At 43.6% G+C, this 24,607-nt stretch overlaps 1 protein-coding gene across 3 annotated transcripts in view; it reads right to left on the bottom strand.

The window, feature by feature from the left end:
• The window catches only part of LOC135845482 (zinc finger protein rotund-like), a 50,604-nt gene that overhangs the window by 11,244 nt on the left and 14,753 nt on the right, over positions 1-24,607 (bottom strand). For 2 of the 3 annotated variants that reach the window (XM_065364061.1, XM_065364063.1), the window contains exons 3-5: positions 21,389-21,466; positions 21,067-21,106; positions 20,112-20,449 (exon numbers count right to left, since the gene is read on the bottom strand). In XM_065364061.1, the coding sequence (XP_065220133.1) occupies positions 20,112-20,449; positions 21,067-21,106; positions 21,389-21,466 (456 nt within the window). The remainder of the gene's footprint in view (positions 1-20,111; positions 20,450-21,066; positions 21,107-21,388; positions 21,467-24,607) is intronic. The other variant, XM_065364062.1, reaches the window with a different exon arrangement.

Genomic DNA, 24,607 nt, shown 5'->3' with positions numbered 1-24,607 from the left:
GAGTCAATTTCAATACTCGCATTCGTATTTGCATTCGCATTCGCATTCGCACCCGAGCTCGTAGGGGCGACGCGAAACGCGTTGCTCGCAGTCTGGCACTGCACGCAAACGGAACGTGCCTGGTGCCCAGTGGGCCAGTGCCCAACTGTCCAAAGGTCGACTGACGAGTGACGAGTGACTAGAGAAGTAGAGAAAAGTGCAAAGCAAAAACGCATACTAAACGCACGCAGTGTCAGCAGTCGAGTTTGAAAAGCACATTAGTAGCACGCGGAAGACCACTGGCTGGCAGGCAGGCAGGCTGGCTGGCTGGACGAGAAGAGCAGAGAGGAGAGGAGAGGAGAGGGTAGCAGTCTAGCAGGAACAGGAGAGACTCCGCGGCGCGGCACGGACGACGACGACGACGTTACTAGCTATATGTAGCAAGCTAGCTCGGTAATAGCTATCTGCCTATCTGGTATACGACTATACGAGTATTATACGGAGTAAATCGTATGTACCAGTACCAGTACGTAACGTACTCGTATGTATGTAAGTATGTATTATAGCCAGCGCCGCCAGTGCCGAGCAGCGTGTTGAATGTCATGTCGGAATTTCGTTGAGCCGTTCAGCCATAGCCATAGCCATAGCCGTAGCCGTACACACAATTCGAACCACCAGTGACCAGTTTACCTTGATCGAACCAACGACCAACGAGCAACGACTAACGAGAACGTTGGTTTTGGTTTTGATTCTACCTTCTGCCTGCCGATGCCGAATGCTGTGCTGTTCAGCTGTTCAGTCATCAGTGTTCTTTAAGCGACTATAAACTATAAAGCGTTAAAGCGTCTCTGTGGCTGTGGCACTTGGACTCGGACGAGCACAGAGCACAGAGCAAAGAGCACACCACCATCATCTTATCGCCTATAATTAGTAATTACGTCTACGCCCACGCCCGATAGTCGATCACTCGGTCTAAAAATGCTATTCATCACATGCCACCTTACCTCACCTCACCTCACCTCACCTCACCTCATTCACGTCGCTGCTGTATTTGCAGAGTTGCACATATCACACATAGTCGAGACGAGCAACACACCGACAAATGCAAATTCCAAATCGATGATACACGGCTCGGGCTCGGCCTCGCTCAGCCTGAGCCTGAGCGACGTTCAGGGATGCGATGATACCCGATATATCATGATACTTATCGATACGTATCAGATCAGTAATGTATCGATACGTATCGATCCAAACTTGATACCGAGCTTTTGAATTTTTTTTGTTTTTGGCTTTTTTTATCTGTGAAAGTTTTGGCATTTCAGCCAACTTTTTAAGCTAAAATAAACAAACAAAAGTACATATTTATCGATACGTATCATGATATTTTCAGAAGTATCGATACCGTATCGATACGGTATCATCGCATCCCTGGCGACGTTCAATTTTTACCCCACTTACGCGCGAAAAAGAACCTAGTCTACGCTACCCCTTTCCCTCCCTCACTCACTCACTCACTCACTCACTCGCTCGCTCGCTCGCTTTCGTCGAGCAAAGGGGGCGCCTTTTTTCCTTTTTCAACTCGCCCATTCTTCACAGTACTCGTATTTGCATTTGCATTATTCGCTGCGTGATTCTTCAACTCGTGAATTTTTCATCGACCATCGAGCACACATTACGAATTTTGGCGCCAACGACTCGCCCAAACCACCGGGTCAACGGTTCCTAAAATGGCGTGATTCGGCCATTTTTTAAATGGAAATTCGATTAAATATACAACGTGGACAAAAATCGACCAATTACTACAAATTCAGCTTGAAGGTGTAGTTCACATACGTACTTTACGATTGTACTCGTATTACGCTACCGTACGTATGCGATGCGATGCGATGCGATGCGATGCGAGTACTTAAATAGTGAGAAAGCAGTTTCCAAACAAAATTGCCTTATATTTTAGGCGCAAAAATGGCCAACAAATCATTTTTTATATTTTTCAACGCCGAGCGCTTCACCGAGAAGATGAGTTTGAAAAAATTTCGAAAAATTTCCAAGGCTGACCCTCGACACGTAGGTCGTGTCTAACATTCTTGAAAATTGAAAAAAAAAAATGTTTGAAAACTGGCAACTTTTGAACGAGTTATAGGAGGAGGAGTGATTTAGCGACCGATACGTACGAATATGTGAAAATTTGGTTACGTGGGGGGTTTTCGACAAAAATGACCAACTTCCGCGGCGGCTAATTTCAAAATCCCTGCCCGGGCGGGGGGGAGGAGGAGGAGGAGGAGGGTTGGCGATTCGCCTCTCACGACTCGTAACGCCGATTGTCGATGAGAATTTCATTTCGCGATCAAGGGTGGTTCATCAAAAAATGGGCCGACGATCGTAAAAAAATAACGGAAAAAATTCTACCTATTCGTTAAAAATTGTTGCGAGAAACAAATTCGATCGAGATGCGCATGTTTTAAAATAAAAAAAAATAAAAAAAAACAATAAAAATGTCATTTTTTTTTTAGGAAAAAAAAAACGATTTAATCGTCATTTTTCTCGTCAAGTTTTCTTTTGAAAACGGTCATAGGGTTAGAAAAATACAAATAGAAAGATTTTTTTTCTATTTATGTAGTAGGTATCAATTGAAACGACGTCAATTTGCACATTTGCTACGCGTATGCCGCATAGGTACGTAAAACGATGCGAGCGACAAAGGCGAATATAAGGACAAGGACCAAGGAGTGTATGGTGTATGCTACGAAGAAAGCGAAGAAAAACTAGCGAGTAAAAGAAGAAAACTCGATGGTCGTCTCGACAGCGACTAGCGAGCAAAAGTTGTCCTCACGCGACCTTGCAAAGTTTACCACGCCGTCGCGCCGTGACAATTTTTTCGCAAATTACCTACGTAGGTGCGCGACGGCGGCGACGGCGACGGCGACGTAAAGGCAGCAGGTGAAGAGTGGAGAGTGGAGAGACTCGGCCATACATTTTTTTCTTTTTTCATCTCTTTTTTTCACCCTACTCGCTTAGTCTCTAGCACGAGGAACGAGGAACGAGGACGAGTGGTCGAGTGCGGCTGCTGCTCCTAATTTTGCTTTTGCCTTTGCCTCATTAAAAAAAAAAAAAAAAAAAAAATACCTACCGTATACCGCCGCTGCCGAGCACGATAGAGCAATTTTCCTTTTACTTATTTTTAACAACGTCGCGTCGCGTCGCTTCGGGTGTACGACTGTACGTATACTCAAGTTTTCATTACTAGCCCGTTAAAATTCGATATCTATTTTTGTCGTGCGACCGCGACACAAAAGCGAGGCGAGGCGACGGCCTCCGTCACGAGAGAAAAAAAACCTCGGTACCGATTAGATGGTATTTTCAGGGCGAATTTTTCAAAATTCCGCTCGAAAATTAATCACGCGCGTGAAATCGAAAGCAAACTCAAGATGATGATGAAGCTGAAGCCTGCACACTTGAACAGAGAAGAAGCAACTCTCGCTAGACGACATCGACCATCGACAATCGACCGAGACACATTGGAGATTCGCCCGCTCCCAGTAGCCGTAATTCGGTCCGTCTCCGACTCCGTAGGGCGTACGGCGCGGCGTAGTGTCAGCATCAAGGTTCGAGCTCGAAGGTATTTGGGACTTTGGAAGCAGGACTACTCGAGACACGTTCAGCGTTCAGCTGTAGCATATGAAGGCATTATAAATACTCGGTTGAGTTGGGAAATAGAAATATGCCGAATGCCGAATGCCGAATGTCGGTGATATAAGTCGCGAGAAAATGAATACCGAATAGATATTGGTCGTTCAATACGAATTGGAGTATTCGTATTCGTGCGCATCAAGCCATTGACGCGAATTTGGTAAAAATTGAAACCTTCGGCTTCATCGTTGTTATCGCTGGCATATGGCATACATGGCATTAATGGCATATCGCTCCTCCTATCAATGACCAACCGCGGCGGCGCGGCGCGGCGTTCGAGTTGCACTGCAACGTTCAATCGCAACGCAGCCGATGGCCGGTTACGTTTTCAATTTTCAATTTTCGCTTTTCGCTTTTCGCTTTTCACGTTCCTTCGATATTCTAACGAGACTGCAAGACTGATAATTTACACTACGTACACGTCGTTATGTCGTTATTTATATTTTAAATACCGCTGTACAGGTATCGGGTATAGGTAGTAGGTACTAGATAGATTATCATTTATGTATAGTATGTGTATCTGCAGTACATATACAACGACAACGACAACGACTACGACGACGACCAAACGACCGACCGACCGAAAGAAGGAAAGGAATAAAAAAAAAATAAACTTTCAAACTCGAAACCAGACACCGCGTACGCGTACGTACAGCTAATATCGCTATTAATTGCCCAAAATAAAACCAGTTTTCGCCAAATCGTATCGTATCATTGGAAAGCATGCAATTCTACTAGAAGTGAGAGAAGCAGGAATACGAGTATCAAGAATTTAAGAAGGCAAAAAAAAAAAAAAAAAAAACAGAAACAGAAAAAAACGGCGCGATAGCGACCGGGCGTTCGTGCGTGCGAGCGAGCGAGTGCGCGAGTGTACCAGTACGTAAACGGTATATGTTGTACAGTCTGTACCTAAAGCTAAAGCTAAACCTATTACCTACATACGAATAGGTATGGGCCGGCCAAGGGCAAGGGGACGACGACGACGGAGAACAGCATGTGTGCAGTGCAGTGCAGTGCAGTATAGAGTGAGGGATTGGGTATAGTGGGTACTGGTACATGTTTTATACCTCTCACTCACTCACTCACTCACTAACTCTAGTCTCTATGCACAAATGCGAGTATCTGTCTAGCATCTATACTCGTATGTATGAATGCATGTACTACGAGTACGTACAACGTAAGTTGGAAATTGGAATATTCGTATGTAGTTAGACAAGCAGAAAAGCACAGAAATATACATTATACATACGTACTATACCTATACACATTACGATAAGATTTTTTTTATTCCAATTTCCAAGGGAGAGAAAAATGAAAAAGAGAGCAATAGCGACGGTGGCGATGGCGATGTCGATGGAGCGCGTGCAACGTAACGTAACGCAACGCAACGCAACATGTGTCGCACCCCGCCTCACCGTACCGCACCACAGCGCAGCGCACCGCAGCGAGAAAGAAAGAGAAAAAAACTAGTTTCAAGTTTGATAGCATTCGCTGATTACAGGAACGACGACGGAGAGGAACCTCAAGGTAGCCAGGCTTGTCCATCGTGTAGCCGTAGCCGTAGCCGTAGCTGTAGCTGTAGCTGTAGCCCCCGGAACCATACCACCGCCAACCGCCAACCGCCGCCGTAACATCAATATGAAGGAGACTCGCACTCAGACTACTGACTGCGTCGTCATAGCCGTCGCCGTCGTCTTGGACTTGAGACTTGAAACGAAAGACGACTGACGAGAGTAACGCGAACCGGCGGCGCGGCGAACGGCCGATCGCGTATATACGAGTAGCGATACATTCGACTGCAACATTAAGCGAATTTATCATACCTTACGCCCGCCTCCGTCATACTCCATAGTCCATACCTATTACCTATATACCTACAGATCCTTAAATCCATAAATCTGTAAAGACCTACGTAAACGTATACCAGGGACCAAGCAATACGAGCGAGATACGCGTACAGTCCAGAGTCGACTCTTTTCGCTACGTTGTCAGTTGTCACTTGACCAGCGTTAGCGGCTACCGGCTAGCGCCGACCTGTCTACCGCTCAAGGTTTACCGCCGCCCCGCCCCGCCACCGCCGTTCGCAAAGGCCAACACTTTAGCTTACAGTACAGCCCAGCCCAGCCCAGCCCAGTCCAGTCCAACCAACATCAAACTAAGGCGAAATGGCGATATCAGAAATCATATTTTTTGTCCATCTGGTTTATTATGCAAAGGTCAACAAGATGGGCAAAAAATATGATTTCCGATGATAATTCCAGATCCGGCCGACGGTAGTATTAATCGATTAGGTATCACGTATCAAGCATAAACAAACCCTTCGGCCAGAATTTTAGCTGCTCAAATTCATGCGGTGGGGAGAAACGGCCATTTTTCGAATTCGCCGAAAATATGAGAAAAAAAGTATAAAATTCTGTTTTCTGACCGGAAGGCCGTATCCGGCAAATGGTGGTACGAGTCGATCGGGTATTTAAAAGACTACCTTTGGCCCAAATTTGAGCTGCGGAAGTTGATACGCGAGAGAGATGGATATTTGTAGTTTTTTCCCATTTTGCGAGTTGAACAGCTTTTCCTGTGTGCGCAAAACTTCAAAAATTCGCCAAAAATCGAAAAATCGACTCGAGCAGCTGAAAATTGGAGAATGGGTGTTTTTTGAGGTCCTCTTTCCAACAGTCCAAGTTTCATTCAAATCGGAGATTCTCATATGGGGGGGGGGGGGCTTCCCTTGTCAGCGACATACCTACGTTTGTTGCCTACTTAATCGCGTAATTTTTATTTTTTCCTCGACGCGAAGGAAAAATACGAGTAGGTTTCAAGATCCACCCTTACCCTGACAGAATGTCAATGTGCGCGAATGACTCGACATGAAGTCGTGCTCGTGCTCGTGCTCGTGTGAGACCGGGCAGGGGTGCGGACAGCTACATACGAGTATCTACAACTTATAGTCAGAGTCAGAGTCAGAGAGAAAGACACAGCAATCAGCCGATGCCGATGCCGTCGAAATTGCCCGCAGACTACTACATAATACACATATAAAGGTCAATCAACAAGTAAGTTTCCCTTGTTCAGAAAATTAGGAAGGGAGATACCTAGGAACTTGAAATTTTCAGGGAATATTGATACAACCTTTGAGCACTACTCTGCAAAATTTTTTTCGGATCCGTTCAGTAGTTCGTTTATAATGAGAGTTTGAAGATGTGATAGGAGTTTTATAGCGTGTCCGAGGTTCAAGTGGCTCAACGAGGAGTAAAAAAAAATTTTAATTTCGAAAAAAATACGTCAATGGACTTTTACAGATGCCTACTGATCCTCCATGAAGAAAAAATTGTCCTAATTTGAACAATATGTGAGTGGTGCCGAAAATCCAGCGGGAGCGCACGAGTGTGATAAGTGATCACAGGGTAGGTTGCACAACTAGTGTTTCAAAAACGAACTCAGCAGCCAAAATTGATGAAATTATACACAATAATCTTAATATCAGTATCAAAAACATCATATGTGAGCATGATGCTTCATATTTGACTGCCTAAAAAACATTATTGAACTTTGAAAGTCATTTTCAGTACCGAAAAATTTGAATGTGCTGCATCACAAACAAAATTTCGCTGTTCATGTTGCTGCATGTCAAAAGAATTGTCAGAATTTGTGTAAGAATGATGTAAACAAGTTCCTTAACACAATGGTAATCAAAAACAGGGTTGAGTGCATCACTATGCTTCGCAAATTTGGCACGATCCCCATCGTGAAATCAATTTAAGTTTCAACTCGGACCCGCTATAGAACTCCTACCACATCTTCAAACTCTCATTATAAACGAACAACTGAACGGATCGGAATAAAATTTTGCGGAGTGGTGCTCAAAAGTTGTATCAAGATTCCCTGAAAATTTCAAGTCCCTAGGTATTTCCCTTCCTAATTTTCTGAACAAGGGAAACTTACTTGTTGATTGACCTTTGTATATACAAAATCAAGTCGATGCTGCAGGCTCAGGTATCGGATGCACACTTGCACAGGCAGTGCGCTGTCATAGGCTATTCATACGCGTAAATCAATTATCAGGTGTACGGTGTACGGTGTACACTGTACACTGTATACGCGTAATACTCGCACATAATACGTACGTATGTACACTTGCAAGGTTTAGGTACACTGTACGTGTACAGGTACGTACGAGTAATGGGAAAAAAAGGTAAAGGTATTTGTAATACGATCGTACTCGTATATACGGTACGAGTACGAGTGCGAGTACGAGTGCGAGAAAAATAAATAATGGGTATAAGAAGACGTAGACGAATTGATATCAAGTACCTCACCTCTACATACGTTTACGTGCCAAGACCAACACGCGTATTCGCAATTTCGCATACACACAATGCAGTATGCACAATGCACATGCATCTACGAGTACGAGTACACCTAGGCTATGAAAAATGTAAATACGTATGCACCACTACCTAATCTACGGTTAAGGGGTAACACACTAAAGGGTAGAAATCGGAACCAGGTAAGGTTCTCTATAGATGAGTAAAATCGTAAATCCACCACCACCAACACCACTACTACTACGAGTACGGAGTACCTAGTACCTACTATGTACTATGTACTATGTACTACGACACGCGAACGTCGCGCGACCACACTACGCAGCAGGTACGTAGACGTAGACGTACGTGTACGACTACGTACAACGTAAAGGTATCGTATACATCGCTCGTATCGTATACGTAAATATACTCGTAGTTGGAAATTTGTACTTTTCGTGCGGTCAGGTGCAGGTCGCGCTGCGCTGCGTTGCGTTACGTTACGTTACGTTGAGATTTTTTACACCTTTCGAGTTTTAAGAGCCGATCGGCGATCAGCGATCACATACCTTATTGGAATGAGGAGAAGACAGATCGTCCGGGGTATGAGGCGACGAATGGTTACTGTAGCAGCTTTTATTGTCGTCTTGTCGTTCTTTGAGATAGCCATTCGGTACGGTCGCCGAACCGCCACCTCCATTCATGCCGTCGCAATCGGGGCTGGGGCCGGGGCCGGCACCGTGACCGTGGCCGTGGCCGTGGCTGAAGCCCAGCGGATGGGGCACCGCCGCCGAATTGTAATGCGGGTTATCGATACGACCCACACGGTAATCATCTAATCGTAGGCCCGCCACCGTGTCGTATTCTCGCTGATTCCTATCCGTCGACTATAAGCTGAAAAGCTGACAAGCTGATTGATGAACCGGGCTGCGTAATCGCAGGTTGCAGGTTGCAGGTTGCAGGTTGAATCTTGGACGTTGGCTGTGATTGTTACTCGAACGGATAGCGGATACTCGAGTGTCGAATTACGTCGCAGGTGCAGGTACAGTTACTACAGGTAAAGGTAGAGTTAGAGGTACAGGTACAGGTACAGGTAAGGCACATAAATAAACAGAAACACGTGTAGCTGACGCTGTCCGGTGTCTTCAGTCGCGTGCTAGGTACTAATATCACATTTTCGTTTTCGACAACTAGTAAATAAGATTGCGCTACTCAGTACTCGTACACGATCATCGGTCGACAACATTCGTCGATAATAGCTTACGCTTACGCTTACTTCGCCCAACTTGGCCAGCTACGAGTGGTGACTATCACAGATACGGAAGATGTAAGCGGCGTCTTTGTTGCTGCTGCTGTTGCTGTTGCTGTTGTTGTCGTTATCGTCGCAACAAGGTGACCAATGCCAATTGCCAATTGCCGAAGCCGAAGCACAAGCACACTGTTTCTCGTTGGTTTCGGCGTCCGTCTCAGCCGTACGCGTACACGCCACACTTGATGATGAGGATGATGACGATGACGATGACGATGATGAAGAACAACAACGATGATGAGTACACATTTACGCGCCGAGTCGCCGATCTGCACAATATTTTACCGGTGCAGCGGCGGCAGCTATTCTACTTATGATGGCGATAGCGATGGCAATCACACATACACTACGTTGTCGTACGAGTAGTATTAGTATACCTATCGTACACAAAAATACGAGACGAGATCAACGATGATATCGCACTGGCACTCGCACACGCACACGATTACGATTACGAATTACGACTTACGAGCAAGCTCGCCAACACACAACAATACTACATCGACAGACACGTGCACGCATACGCACATGCACTCGCACTGGCACAGGCACACGTGCATCAACAGCGGCGGCGGCGGCGGCTATTCTTTTACTTTATCACTGTACAGTGGACGCGGTTTAATTAGCGACTAGCGACCGGCGACCGATAGACGATTTGTCGAAAAATGCGACGACCACGACGATGATGGCACGGTGAAGAACGAGATTTTCAGTTTTTTTTTGGCAGTTTTTACTTACACAGATGACCAAGTCCGACTACAAGGTGCGTATAGCGTATAGTTGGATTTATTTTCGCCTCTGGTTGAAACGGCGATGTAAACGAACGCAAACGCTGCCGGCTGTCCGCTTCGTCGTCATAATAATCATTCGTACTCGTTATCGTATGTACAACTACAAGCAGAAGTAGAAGTAGAAATGTCAGCGTCAGCGGACGCACTAAGAATAGGTATGCCAACTCGAAACAGCAAAATATCGAGTGATTACGATTACGCCAGCTTCAAACTCACGCACAATAAACTCGCCACTCGCCACTCGCGATCGGCGATAGCTGGTAAAAAAACGAAAACCAGCGAAAGAATTACTCGTATGTACTTTCGTACGAAAATTACGTTACGTTACGTTACGTTACACGGAGACGGAAAAAGAAAACTGAAAAGAATCGCTTATTAGTTATTACACTACACGTACACAACCATCAACCATCGAATCGAATCGAATCGCATGAAAATATTACGCGTGTATATCAGATCGGTACTTGAAAATTGAAATATGTAATAACGAAAAACGAGATTGATGGCTCACGTTGGACGAGTTCGGCTTACTCGGTACACCGATACAGACATACTAAACTAAGACTAAACCGACTAAACGCTACATACGCGTATAAACAATAAACAGTGCCAGTGCCAGTCCACCACACCAAACCGAACCAAACCTAAACAGAAACAGAACACGGCGAACGCGAACGCGAACGCCAAGCCGACACCAACACTAGCACACTTGGACACGAAACCAACGTCGCGTCAACTTTTTACTCGTTGTACTGCCGTAGTAGTAGAGTAGTAGTGGTGAGGCGATGGTCGTGGTAGTTGTAGTAGTAGTGGTGGTAGTGGTGGTAGTAGTAGTAGCAGCGACGGACGGCGACGGCGGTGACGGCCGCCGCAGTCGACTCGACCAACAATGAATGTACTCGACTAGCGAGTAGCGACTTCGACTACACACACACACACACGCACGCACGCACACTACACAGCTCTGATACACGCACAGCGTCGATAAAAAATAGTATATGAAAGAAAGAAAGAAAAAAAAGGCAAATAGTAGGGAGCCGTCTGCAGTAGTAGGGGAACTCGCATGTGTTTTTTGGGGTGCAGCTATAGCTGCTCCAGCTCCAGCTCCAGCTCATGCTTATGCTCATACAGTCATACTCGTACAGCATACTCGTACTCATAATATTCATTGCACAATGCACATACGTATGTATAATATGCCTGTCTTCGCAACCTCTCATATTCTTACTCGTATTTAGCTTATAATACTACGATATAATGTTGTAAGAAGCAACCGACTCTATTTTTCATATGTAGTATTTGTATTTGAACGTATATTACGTAGTATTGTAACTACATTATTTATGTAGGTATAGTGCACTGCATGTGCATACACACTGCACACTGCACAGTACAAGGGCGAGGTACGAGATATTTTGTGGTAGCCCTAGCCCTACTTTTTTACCTACGTAGCGTAGCGTAGCGGTATCGGCACCGCTCACCGGTCACCGGTCACGCAAAAGGCAAGTTTATGTTCGAGTTGATTACTCGCAGTCGCAGTCGCAGTCGCATCGCGAATTCCGCGTAAAAAGATGATAAAAGTAAGAATAGGTACGTAGAAAAAAAGGCGTAGGCGCCTCCCCCGTTACATTTTAACGAATTAATAAATACTCGTAAGTACGTAATACAGCCGCCAGACGAACTGGGCTCTTCTTCGTACTTATTAGCCATTACGCCATTAGGTAAGTTGGTTTTAACCAGCGTAAGCGTAGGTATGCGTATGCATACGAGTAAGAGCATAGCGAATGCGGAATTCACCACCGCCGTCCAGACAGGGATCTGTCGCTGTAGGTACTCTGCACACGCACACCCCAATGGTAACTCGTAACTCGGTATGGTAAGATACCCAAACCCAAAGGACAGACCGACAGAAGGCGAGGGCGAGTGCGGGGGTATACACTGCAGTGACAGCAGTAACGGCACATTGAAGCCCAGATCGTCGATTACGGATTACCATTTAGATTTACAAATACCGAATACCGAATACCGAAGCAGCAAGAGGGCAAGAAGAGTGAGCACCCATACGCCACCCATGCATGTATTACGATTTACCATGTACCCCCAGTGGCCAGAAGGAAGAGTACCCAACTACCCATTCACACATCGCCATCATAGCTCTACGTCTAGCCGGTCTAGGCCTAGGTCCAGGTGTAGGTAAGGTATGTACTTGCAAACTCGTATACGCAAGCACGGAGCACCAATGCACCATACAGCATCAATCATCATGCCTTACAACTTACGTTAGCATGAAACATTACGTACTGAGTACCTCAACGTAGACGTACTACACATCGTACATACATTACGCTTACGCATACGCATACGGACTCGTCACTCATGTGTCTGGTCCGTATTCCGTAAGATAATACGAGGCGAGTACCTCTACGTATGTATGTGTATTGTGTATTGTGTATTGTGTACGACCTGCCCTATGTACGTTCAACAGTAAAAAATGTGCACCGCATAATGTATGTGTAGGTAGAGGTACCAAATTACGAAAAGTATACAAGTAGGCACATAGTGTATAGCGTACAGCGTACAGCGTACAGCGTACAGTCTTAAGAGGAGGGGGGTATTGGGGAAGAGGAGTACCGGCTATCATAGGTCGAATGTACCTATACCTACTTATATACTCGTAAGTAAAGTATTCGTACACGTGTACAAATCTCGTCACGTAAGGTTTCCGTTTTCATTGCGATCTCGAATGTACGAGTAATTCTTACTTCTTACTCGTATTAGCACACGCATCCGATGACTTATACGAGTACACGCTTTTGGCTTTTGTTTTCCTCATCGTCGTCGTTGTTTTGTTTTGTTATGGTCATTTGGTTATCATTGGTTGTTTTTTTTTTTGTGTTTAGGTAATTCGTAGAAGGCTTTCGTACTCGAAGATCTATGTCTACGTCTACGTATACGTATATTATAGGTAAATGTCGAACCTTATGAGTTAAACGATAGATCTACTCCATTCGTAGTTTTCGTCAATTGTTGCGGGGCATGGAATATGTATTGTCTTTTCATGTCAATCTATCTCATTTCATCTCATCTCATTGGGTTTGATTTCGATTCTGTATTCTGTATTCTGTATTCTATACACAGTCACAACCACGTCTTAAGTATACGCATACGCAATACGCATACTCGTTCAGTTTGTCTGCGTTTTCTTTTCTTTTATTTTCTCTTCTTTTCTGGTAAACGTATTCGCGCTCGTTGGGGTGTTTTAGGATACTCGCGGTCGTACGTATAATAGATAGAGATATATGTATACTCGTCGTACATATGTAATGTATTGAATTGAATTGATGAATGTGTATTGTGTACCTATTATGTTGTCTCGTTCTCTCGAGTCTCGGTCGTGGTCGTCTCGTTCTCGTTTATTGTTTAGTCGTTTAGTCGTTTAGCGTTTAGCGTTTAGCGTTTACGTAGTTGTTTGCCTAATACTCGTCGATAGCGCCTAAGTTATTTATTGCCATATTGCCTTTTTAAGTCGCTCGCTTTCTTCAATGTCGTGTTTTCTTTCACACCATCAACATTCAACAGTCCAACACCAACTTCTCCTTTCCTGTGACCTGACACGTGACGTTGATTGTCTACTCCGACTTGTAGTTGTCACTTTGTCAGCGGCATCAGGACATCAGCGCTGGCGTTGGCGTCGGCGTTCGACGTCAAGTCAGCCCAGCCCAACCCAACCCAACCGTGCACCAAATGCCAATGTACCATACCCGTAGTTCATTCCATTGCATGCGTATTGCGTACATTGCGTACATTGCGTACCTAGTGAACACCACAAATTAGAGTTGCCCTTGCCCAACTACTCGGCTAGGGCTAGGGCTAGGGCTATGAAGACAGACATTTCAGCTAATCACACATTTAAACGTTACGCGTACAACCCAAACCATACCTTACCTTACCTTACCTTACCTAACACCTACCAAATACCAATGCCAGAAAACTGCCTGTAGACAGGTCGCTTCGCAACCGATAGAAATTTGTACCATCTGTCTTTTCTATTGCTCAATCTGTCAATCGCAAGTGTAACTAACTACTCGTAATTCAAAATTTACGACCCTGCACCCTGCACCGTACACCTATCTACCTACTGTACTCCTACAACAATATAAAAATTTCCTATCTACATACATAGCTAAGTAAAGTACCTACCTGTACCTATACCTACAGGGTACGCAAAAATATCGAGTACCCCGAAGAATGCTGTTTTTTTGTAAATACGAGTAATATAGGTTGGCAACGTGAAATACTTAATTGCCATCTACCTGGGTAGTGAGTACCTGTATTCCGTATCGTGAAAATTGTCAATATTACGAGAGTTACAAATTTGCTTTTAGCTCGACTACGTGTACGTACACGGTACACGGTACACGCTACACACGTACAGGCCTACCGCCTACCGCTATCAGCCTTCTTTTCGGTTCTCCCTTCTCACTTCTCACCGAGAAATTGAATTTTGAAAATTTGATCGAAATGACGATACGCGAGTAGGTATAGGTACAGGTCTACAGGTACGAGTATATTCCGAATACGTATCGCTTTATTCGACAAAATGTGTTTGCGCCGCGAATATACGAGAGTAGGTATTATTTTACGAATAAAATTTTCACGCCGTAATTGCAATTACGAGTAACATTTAACAAGACATCGTATCTTGTAAGACGTATCGTACACCATAATTACGTATACGTACATACGACTTACGAGTAGGTAGAGGTACGCACTACGTAGTACGTACTACGTACACATAGTACATACATAAATAGGCGTAGGGTCTATTTCATTATCAATTATCATTTATCACTTATCAGCGTCTAACGAGGAGACGAGGAGGAGGATGACGCGTGACGGCGACGGACGACAAGTCCAAAGTCACAATACTGTATTTACATTTACATATTACATTCGCACATCACACTGGCTGACTGGCAGCGCATTGCATCGGCGGTGATTGGATGGTGCATGGTGCATTGTGCATTGTGCATTGTGCTTGTGCATTATTAGAATTTAAAGGCTCGCCCGCGCCGCCGGATCACGTAGGGTACCTGCACGCGTGACGTATGTGATTTATATTATGTGTACTCGTATAATTGAGTGGTTTTTATCGTTTCGAAAATTCCACTAAAAAGAAAAGCAAAAAGCAAAAAACAAATAAGAATAGAAAATACTCGTAAAATACGGAAAGAAAAGAAGAACGCACAATAGAAGAAAGGCCAGCAGATAAGTAGTCGGCTAGTTGAATGAGTACGTATTTCTCTGTATTTTAGTGGTAGATATTGGGTATTGACTATTGGCTATTGGCTATTGGTAGGTATTTATTACGCGTGAATATAAATAAATGAATAAACAAACAGACAGACAAACAAACAAACAAAGGGCGATGGGACGATGGGACGATGGGCAGTGGACAGCGCGGACACCGGATAGACGAACAATTTAATGGACTGGCGTGCGAACAAAAAGATTTATACCGAGACGTGAGACGTTTGACGTTTGACAAGCAAAGGCTCCTGCAGCGAGTCGATTTGAATTTTACTAATACAATCGCTATACTCGTATTGGCCAGCACAGTGCACACTGCACACGCACACAATGAACCATATAACCATATATAACCATATAATAAACATGTTTTCAAAAAATAAAAGAAAAAAAATAAAAGAAAAGAAAGGACCAAAGAAAAGAATACGTAAAAATACTACGAGTAGAACACGATGAGGTAAACGAACTTGGTCTCGCGGTCGCAAGATACGTAACGTACCTATACCTACTACATACAGGGTGGACAGAAATATCGGGTACCCCTAAAAAAGTTTTCTGCTAAATACTTCGGTTGGTCACAGTGAATGATAATAATGGTAGCACATGATTGGTTGTTAGACTGGAGAGATAACATTTCACCAATCATATGCATCTATTTCACGTTGCCAACCTACGCGTATATTTTTAATGAAAAACTTTCTAGGGGTACCCGATATTTCTGTCCACCCTGTACCTACTACCTACTACCTACAAAACTGTGGGCATTGGAATTTGATTTACTCGTAATACGAGTACATACGAGTACCACATACCGGTAAGAGTATGTCTGTGTAGAATGCAGATGTACATACGATACAGATATACACTCATCATAACCTAACCTAAGGATTACTCGTAGATATCGTACGACGTACGAGAAAACGATTGACGAATACGCCGACCAGGCGACCATAGACCGTAGAGATACGAGCAAGTACGCAGCGCAGGTCGTAGTCGAGGAGTACACAATACACAATACACAATACACAATACACAATACACATACGAGTCTAATACAGTATGTATACGTACGTAGCAAATGCCAATACGCCAATAGGTATTAGGGCCTCGGGTACAAGGTATGTACTGGTACTTGTACTTATTGTTAGGCACATTCCAGCAAACAACGAACAGCGAAGAAATGATGAAAAATGCAATGGCAACTCGTCAGAAATACCCAACCGCCCCCGCCCCCGCCCCCAGTGGTCACTTCAAAAATTCAATTTTAATCGCCAATCGCCGACATCAAACACGTCAAGTTGAACATACATACTGACACTGGCATACGGCCCTGTAGCTCTAGCCCTAGCCCTAGCATGGCACAAGGGCTGAGGCAGGCGAATGAACCCGGAAATAAGCGGCAACCAATTTAATTGGACTCGGCGCGGTGCGGCGCGACGGCAGACGCAGTGACGGCAACGACGCGACCGGCGCTGGCGCTGGCGCTAGCGCTACATCTAATACGTATACATCTACATACATCTAGAGATACCTACTCGAATTCTACCATCCACCTGTTGGCTTTTCGAGTTTTCGCTTCGCCCAGTCCGATACGATACGAAACGATGCGATGCGATGCGACGAAAAAGCCACGCTGCTGTTGCCACCATCGCTGCAGTAGTATAAAAGCCTTAATGTAAACGCACCTACTTCGCGCTCTGCTCTGCTCTGCTAACTCTTATGGCACGGTACTCGTATGTATCGATATCACGTATCACGTATCACTCCTCCTCAGTCCGTACTCCTTAGTTCCTTACAACTTTGATACATATTTGTAATCGGTATTTTGTATTACATTATTAACCCTTTCGCCTTTCGGCTATGAGACGAACTGACGGATAAAACTTGAAGTGCTTTAAACTGAGTTGAGGTCGCTTGCTGCCCAAAACTCAAAATTGGCTGCAAATCGCACATTCAGAAAGTGTTCATGTCACAATGTCACGAATGCCAATAAACCTTAAATCGACTATTTTCCCATTTATGACGTCACACCGAATAGCATTAGGATGTAAATCAAAATCAAGCCTTCTGAGGCATCTGATATTTGTTAGTTTGTGAAAAAAAGCAATACCTATACCTATTGAATGAAAACAAGGCATGGGACTTGGGATAGTTACTCAAACTGCAAATGTTTGAAGGTGATTGCTTGTGGGAGTGGGAATGGGAGGATTAAAATTGATGGGAAAATCTTTGTGTTATAGAGAGCATTTTTCGAAATTTTGAAAACCCATGTCACAATTCAACGCTAATTTTCAATGAAATTGTGAAAAATATGTTATCATTTTCATTTTGTGACACATACATCTCTGTTGAGGTGATTTGCTTGGTGCTTGGGTGAGTAAGTCACCTCAGAAGATGACCAGGTGAAGTTTTGCGAGCATTTGAATTTTATGATGGATACTGTGTCATAAAGACTGCGCTCGATCAATTCATTATCTGTAAGATAACTTCTAAAAAGTAATTCCAGTAATTTCACAAGATATAATGTATTTTATTTTTATTATCTCATTATGATCAAACGGATTGAGGGCTGTATTATGACTAGGGCAGAAGAACATATTCTTTAGCATATTTTTTTCTGTGCTATTAGGCAGGGAATATCAAACACATCTTTGCGAATCAAGAGATTTCAAGTCGACTGAGCCAATGTTATTTTGCATATTTTAGCATATTTCGACTAAAAATGCACGTTTTAGCATATTTTCACCTGTTTTAGCGCATATTTCAGCATATTTAGTCAATTTTCACAGTTTTTCCCGATTTTTAGGGAATATTTTCAAAAATTTTCAAAATTTGCTTTTTTTGTAATTTTTTGAAAACGGCATTTTTCAAAGACGAAATTTTTTGAACACAAACTTCTATTTTTTTCTCATAAAACTTTGAATTCTTTATCCTTTCCTTGCAAATACCTCCTTGAATTGTCACTTTATCAAATTATCGAGGTTACCATTGAATTCGCTTTGTTTTTTCCTGTAAAACGATACCCATATTGTGTAGGAAATGGTGGGAATATTTTGGCATATTTTATTTCAACTTTTTAGGAAATTTTTTTGCATATTTTCATCAAAATAAGCGCATAAAATATGCGCATATTTTGGGTTTTTTAGAGCATATATTCTTCTGCCCTAATTATGACACAGTATCTATCATAAAATTAAAATGCTCGCAAAACTTTACCTAGTCATCTTCTGAGGTGACAGGTGACTTACTCACCCAAGCAAATCACCTCAACAGAGATGTATGTGTCACAAGATGAAAATGATAACATATTTTTCACAATTTCATTGAAAATTAGCGTTGAATTGGGACATGGGTTTTCAAAATTTCGAAAAATGCTCTCTATAACACGAAGATTTTCCCATCAATTTTAATCCTCCCACTCCCACAAGCAATCACCTTCAAACATTTGCAGTTTGAATAACCATCTGAAGTCGCATGCCTTGTTTTTCTTCGAAGATTTCTTTTTTTACACACAACTTATTTTATTTTAGCTCATCTTTTTTTCTATTTTCAAAACTGCTTGTTATCAATATTTTCATTTTGACATATCAGATGCCTCAGAAGGCTTGATTTTGATTTATAATGCTATTCGGTGTGACGTCATAAATGGCAAAATAATCTATTTAAGGTTTATTGCCATTTGTGACATGAATACTTTCTGAATGTGCGATTTCTAGCAAATTTTGAGTTCTAGGCAGCAACCAACCTTACTCAGTTTAAAGCACTTCAAATTTTATCCGTCAGTCTGTCTCATAGCCGAAAGGACTAACGCAAGGCATATTCTTTTCATTTTTCTGCTCTATTTTCTTCTTCATCGCGATTTTCCAGCATCCATTCGCAGCAGAGAGTACAAGCAACTTTTAAAAGAAGCGCCATCGCGCCACGTACTACATACATACTTTTGTATTTTGTTATTTTTTCTATCGTTCGTTCGTTCGTTCGTTCGTTCGTGTACTACTTTTTCATGTAGGTATGTACTCGTACGAGTATTTTTTTTTATACGGTAACAAGTGTTATTTTTCGGTATTTTCAAATACGCGGTACGACTCGCGACTGTTCGTTTAGTAAAAGGTCGATACGTCGATACGTCGATAGGTCGATATAGGTTTAGCATCAGAGATACATATACGAGTACTAGTACGTAGCTCGTAGCTATTGCTTTTGCAGCTTTTTTGAACAGAAACGGTACTAAAAAGTACATTACCTACATGTGGATTGTGGATATTCACAAACTACAATCTACATATACAATGTACCTAGCTACCTAGACCTACTAGCGCCGCGCCAAATTCGTATGAAAATTTGTGGTAATATGACAGCGGTAGGCGGTACAGATGGATGAAGGAGAAAAACACCATTTGCTACGTACGAGTATGTGCTTGTGCAGTATCAGGACTAAGTACACAATAACACAGTACACCCTACACAGGTACACACAGGCCAAGGGACAGGGACATTAATTATACGTACATTTACATTTACATACACGTACACGCGTAAATGTACTCGATTATGTAAGTAATGCAACCACGAACCACGTACTCCGAGGGTCTCCGATCCATATATCGATATCCTAACTATACGAGTACATATTATAAATTATATTATATTACATAATATGCGTAATGTATCTAGCTGCGATACTGTATACTGTATAGTGTATAGTGTATAGTGAATAGACTGATGAAGACTTACCGAAGGGCACATTTTGCACTGGTATTTGCGACCGGACGTATTCTGGGTGACCACGTGATGAGCGTCGGTAATTTTGGTGGCGTTTATGGCGTGAGGAACGATCAACATGTGCGAGCCGGAGACCGGAGTGCCGATCGGCGGTGACGTCGAACTGCTCCCGCCACTACTCAGCGATCTAGGCGCCGGAACCGAGCCACTGCCGCCGCCGCCGCCGCCGCCACCGCCGCCACCGTTGTACAAAGGCGATGGCGAAGCCACCGATCCGGCTGACATCGGATTATCATCCACGCCACCGCCGCCGCCGCCGCTGCCGCCTCCGCCGCCACCACTCGAACTGCCTGCGAATTTACACCGATATTAGATACAAATTATCAATCTCTCGTATAAAATTTGTCTCCTTCGCATGCCATGCCATGCCACCTCGGTAGCAGTAGCGGTAGTTATGTAATGCGCCCAAAAAAGCACCAATGTCAAAATTCAAAAACATCAAAATTGTACACTCGCATTCGCACAATATACCTACATACAGGTACATGGAACATAGACAATAGACAATACACATACGACATACGGTAGGAGCTAGGAAGCCAAAGTCAACGGCAAATTGTTCATCAAATGTCGTCAACGACGTTCGGCAAACGCAAAGAAAAATGCATCCCCTCCTCCACCACTTCATCTGTACAAATGTTGAATATTGCGGTTTCTCGATAAAAAATTTAACAACATATCTAACGAAAACTTTTTTTTTGATTTTTTCAATTTTTCGTCACATTTTTTCAAGTAGTTTCTTTCGAAAACGATAATAAAAAAGTCGTTGAAAATTTTGACATCGGTAGAGACTAGAGAGCTACGTAATTAGGTAATTACGTATAGGTAATACGAGTGTTGTATTGTACGAGTATATAGGCTGTATAGGTAATAATGAATAATGAATACAAAACATTGGTCGCCTCACCTTTTTGATTATGCTGCTCCGAATTATGGTTCATTTTGGCCTGAAATGAATACAACAAAACATTACGTTATCCGTCTTAATACGACTATACTCGTTACTCGTACGTTATTTCCTATACTTATAATATGTACTATGTAGGTACTTATTGGGTGTGTTGTGCATACGAGTACCTACACCTATAATGTAGTCGACTAGTCGTATAGCTGTAGCTACTTAGCTAGGTGCTAGAAGGGTTTACGATTACGACTACGACTACGAGATGGTACTGGTACACGGTACTTGTATATTGTACTTGGTACTTGGTACTTGTACGAGTACTTACTTCGTAACCTTGCTTCATGATGGACTGACGCGACCAGTTGTATTCGTTATCCTTGATGGCGTGCGATCCGGAACACTGCTGAAACACACCAAACATTCGCAACATCGCATCAGTTTTGGCTTCGGCTTTCGCTCCAATACGCAAGTAATTTTGTTTATAGCCATATAGGAATGTACGAGTACAAATAATTCACCTATGTAATTACGAGTCGGTATTCGGTATACATATATCTACGATATTAATACTAGTATTATAATATTTTCAGTCGGCATTGAGCTATTTTCCTCATCCCCACGCCCCACGCCCCACGCCCCACGCTATAACAGGTTGGATAAAAACTAGCATTTTTCCTTCTTCTCGAAATTGCCTACTCTTTGAGAGCTCATATCTGCCCTCCAAGAGCGCAGCTGCAGCTAAAAAATATTCCGACTAAATTTCACCGCAAACTGAAGCGCACCGAGGTGTTTGTTTGCCGAATTTGGCCAAAATCGTCCGCACCGCACCGCTCCAACCTAACCTATACAAAGACAAACAGGGTGTCTATCGTACCAAAATTTGATATTTAAAAATCGCGACTTTTCGCGACCTTTTTTTCTCAGTATCCCCAACACCATTTTTTAAACAAAAAGAACTGGGTTTCCAATAAAGTTCACACTTTTTCGAGCGAGGGACGGAGGGGGGGGGGGGTTATTACATATATTTGCAACTAAAAGTTATACCTAAAGTTAATTGAACGACATTTTTTTTCAGAAATTTCGCTTTTAAAAAGAAAAGAAAACAAGCCCGAGCAAAGCGAGGGCGGCAACAGATTTTGAAAATTTGCGTTTTAAAAAGTAAAGAAACTACGTTTTTTTTTCACCACGGGCTTTTCTTTGGTCGGGCCCTCCAGAATGAGAACGCCCGCCCGGGACAAACTGCCTTTTTTGACGCCCTCTCGACAACCCCGCTCCTCCAGCAATCTAACAATAATTTCCATACAATTCCAATATATAGCTATAGGTATTTCTGAAAATACGCGTATTTGTAAATGGCCCGAACGAAGCGAGGGCAAAAGCACTCGAAAGACAAAAATTCACAATCCCTCGGAAGTGAAAAAACATAATTTTTAACGCGAGAGGTCAATTTTTCTATCCTCAAGATTCAACTTTTGGTTTGAGAAAAGAACAATAATATGGCCGAGCGAAGCGAGGGCGAAAGCTTTGGAAATGTTGACTTTTTAATCGACACGTAGGTAAGTACGTAAACGTAATACGTACGTATATAGATGAAAATTTGCGAAATTTTTTCTACGCGTATTACCACAGTTGAGAGTTGTGAGATGGACGAGAATACGGCCGGCCATAGAGAACGAAGCGTCGCGTCGCGTCGCGTCAGACAAATGCGAATCGATGCGCCCAAACGCAGACGTGCAAAATTGAAAAACCGAAAAACTACCGAGGCCAGAAAAAAAAGAAGAAAAAAAGAACGCGTCTAGGTTGTTTTTTCAAGTTGACCTACTTTAGATTGTGGAGAAAGGCGAGTGCGAGTGGGAGTGGGAGTGGGCAGAAGACGGCACGGCGCGGCAGCAAAGGCGAGTAGAAGGACAGGGCCTCGCGCCTTCGACATTATTCGGCATTTGGCGAATGATTCGTCATCGCTTCGTATGCCCCATGCCCCATGCCCCATGCCCCATGTGACTGGACCCGCTTCCGCGGTTCCGCTCTTTTATATCGCCAGTCGTAGTAGCGCCGTTCTTTCTAATATTTTTAGTTTTGTCTTCGCCGCTCTTGACTGGCGAGAAATGAGCGATATACGGGGTACAGTACATATACGCAATACACATTGACGTACCTCTACAGCTACACATCAGATATCGCAAACGAGTATCGTATGTAATATAGGAATAGGAACGTAGAGAGTTGGCGAGACAGATCACCAGTCACCAGTCACCACACATGAAAAGAACAAGCGCTATTGCGAATCGTGATGCTGTCAAAATGCAAAAATTTGAAAATGCCAACCTTTAGTGTTAGGTGTCTGCGCTTTTGCGCTGCCTAGTGCCTACTGCCTACCTAGCACCTGCATAAAAGAGCAGCTAGATACGATACGTATGATATACACGTAGGTACTTGTGCGATGCGATGGGCCGATGGGCCGATGGCAGAGTGGCAGAAGCCTGGCGAGCGACAGCGACGAGAAGAAAAGCGAAAAAACGAGCGAGGGCGAGGGATCGGAAAAGCGAAAAAACGAAAAAAAGAAAAAAACGAAGAGAAAAAAACCGGGGAAAATGGAGAGAAAAAAAAAGAGAAGAGAAAAAAAAGACGCGTAAGCGCGACGAAGATGCGAAGAGAGTTGGCGAACTCGTGTCTAGTCGGTTACTATAGCGACGTCGACGACGGCGGCGGGCAGCTCTCGCGCCGCGCGGTGATTGATGCCAGCGGTGCGGGAAAACAAGGTCATCATCCAGACCAGACACCCTTCATAATGTCATAGTCATACGCCTCATACCGCTACACCCCCAGCACCCTGCACCCAACACCCTACTCTACGCACCCTTCTGCCATTGCCTTCTGCCTTCTGTTCTGCCGCCGCCAGCGCCGCCGCCGCCGCCGCCCAGTCTATCTTTTTTTCTCCTTCAGCTCACTCGCGGATCAGCTTTCGTTTCTTTCACTTTTTTTTCGTCGTCGTCGTCGTCTTCTTTTTCTTCATTTTTTTTCTCATCCTTTTTTATTCTCCAACAACCTTCTTATTTTTTTCCCTCACGAGCGAGAAAAAAGTCGCAGGGGGAGGATTCGTTCCAAGCTGGCAGTTTTCACCGTCGTCGCGTCGCGTCGCGTCGCGTCGTTCATCTTCTACATACCTACTCGTTCAATTTTTGCACTCGATATACCCGAATTGCCCGTACATAATCGTAACTACACTACACTACACTACACTACGCAATGCACCTATTTTGTATTTTGTAGATCGGATTCTGTGCCTGAGCCTGAGCCTCTGCCTAGCAGACCTTGTCCTCGTACCAATACTCGTACGAGTAGGTAGCTGTACCTGTATCTATTTCATATTCAAACGCCACGCCACGCCATACGCCTTGGTGAATAGGAAAGTTGACACATTCAGCCTGCAGAGTTTCCAGGTGTAGGTACGAGACTACGAGTATTTGAGCGACAGATAGGTACATAGTTACATACGACACGAGCGAATATGTACGAGTACGATGCTACCATCGAGCTTCCGGCG

This window comes from Planococcus citri, chromosome 4 (assembly GCF_950023065.1).
Source record: "Planococcus citri chromosome 4, ihPlaCitr1.1, whole genome shotgun sequence".
Lineage (NCBI taxonomy): Eukaryota > Metazoa > Arthropoda > Insecta > Hemiptera > Pseudococcidae > Planococcus > Planococcus citri.
The sequence above is the reverse complement of the archived record's forward strand: the minus strand, read 5'-3'. Positions and strand labels throughout refer to the sequence as shown.